General features: G+C 37.5%; 1 protein-coding gene across 1 annotated transcript; it reads left to right on the top strand.

Annotated features, from left to right (window-relative positions):
- The first annotated feature begins 264 nt into the window (after positions 1 to 264).
- LOC112664598 (olfactory receptor 2M3-like) lies at positions 265 to 1,200 on the top strand. Its single transcript, XM_025454338.2, has one exon. The coding sequence runs from the start codon at positions 265 to 267 to the stop codon at positions 1,198 to 1,200; it is 936 nt and encodes a 311-aa protein (XP_025310123.1).
- Positions 1,201 to 1,835: the final 635 nt, after the last annotated feature.

Raw genomic sequence — 1,835 nt, 5'->3', positions numbered from 1 at the left:
TATTATTGTCTTAATTTTCAAAAGTTGTTTAGAAGCTGAGCTTAGGAATAATTCCACACTTGTATAAATTAGTACCAAGATAACATATTTTCCCCCTTTATTATCCTTCTTGTTTTTTTGAAATTCCTAATAACATTGATGTCAGCATAATCACTGACCTATAGTTTACCACAATCACATGCTTTGTAAGGCACTGAGTACATGTTCACCAAATTAATGAAGTGACATCACTTTTTGCTGTATTAGATAAAAAACACATTCCTCATGGCATTGGACAATCAGACTTTTAACTCTGATTTCATCCTTCTGGGAATCTTCAATTACAGCCCCACTCACATCTTCCTCTTTTCTATGCTTTTGGTCATCTTCACAGTGGTCTTCATGGGAAACACTGCTATGATTCTCCTCATCTACCTGGACACTCAGCTCCACACACCCATGTACTTCTTTCTCAGCCAACTGTCCCTCATGGACCTCATGCTCATCTGCACCACTGTACCCAAGATGGCTTTTAACTATTTGTCTGGCAGCAATTCCATTTCTGTGGTAGAGTGTGCTACACAAATTTTCCTCTATACATCACTACTTGGCTGTGAACGTTTCCTATGGGCAGTAATGGCTTATGACCGCTATATTGCCATTTGCTACCCTCTAAGATATCCTAATCTTATGAGCCCTAAAATTTGTGGACTTATGGCTGCATCTTCCTGGATCCTGGGCTCTACTGATTGTATCATTGATGCTGTAGCTACATTTTTCTTCTTCTATTGTGGGTCCCGGGAAATAGACCACTTCTGTGATTTTCCTTCCCTGCTCATCATCTCATGCAACGACACATCAACATTTGAAGAAGTTCTTTTCTACTGCTGTATAATAATGATTGTTTTCCCTGTAGTGATCATCATTGCTTCCTATACTCATGTTATTGTGGCTGTCATTCACATAGCATCTGGAGAGGGTCACCAGAAAGTTTTTGCCACCTGCTCTTCTCACCTCATGGTGGTGGGAATGTATTATGGCACAACTTTGTTCATATACATGCGGCCCGCTTCTGATCGTTCCCCCACCCAGGACAAGATGGTCTCTGTCTTCTACACCATCCTCACTCCCATGCCGAATCCCCTCGTCTACAGCCTCCGCAACAAGGAAGTGGCTAGAGCAGCCATGAAGGTGTTGGAGAAGGGCAGGTCTGGACAGTAAATTCCTTAATTATTTTCATGCTTTGCTAAGTTCTCTTTAGTGTCTCTCTTTTTTCCAGTCAGTTTTTAAAAACAGCACTTATTTGTACATATTGTTGAAAAAGCACAGTCCTGGGCAACAACATAATTCTTATATTTTAATGAAGATTGTTTAAATATTCATTATTTTTTATATTTAATTCAGTTATAACCACATTTATGGCCATTTCTGGAATAAGGACATTATTGATTGACTGAAAGTTTCAGGAATTTTGTGGTATATATCTAGCTAACAAACAATGCTTCCTTTCCCCATGTTGTATATCCAAAACTATCCATCAATTCAGAGCCACTTTGAATGAAGATTTGGTACATCAGGCTTTTTAAACTTATGTAGTGTTTCTGTTTGATTTTTATTCTTATTTTTCATTCTTCCAGACATGCAGAATAAATTAATACAACACTTCAACCCAGATAATGTTTTAAAATCACACCCTTAACTTTCTTCATCACAAAATGAAAATTTTATTAACAATCTCAGATTAAACCTCTTTTCAATTTGTCAATACCCACCTAAGCTCCATGCATTTACTCAACAAGGAAATTGTTTTACTATTCAGATCCAAAGGAACTGAAAATTTACCAGTGTTAATTAGG

The sequence above is a fragment of the Canis lupus genome, chromosome 14, assembly GCF_003254725.2.
Source record: "Canis lupus dingo isolate Sandy chromosome 14, ASM325472v2, whole genome shotgun sequence".
Classification (NCBI taxonomy): domain Eukaryota; kingdom Metazoa; phylum Chordata; class Mammalia; order Carnivora; family Canidae; genus Canis; species Canis lupus.
This window is presented reverse-complemented; position numbering and strand designations above follow the sequence as displayed.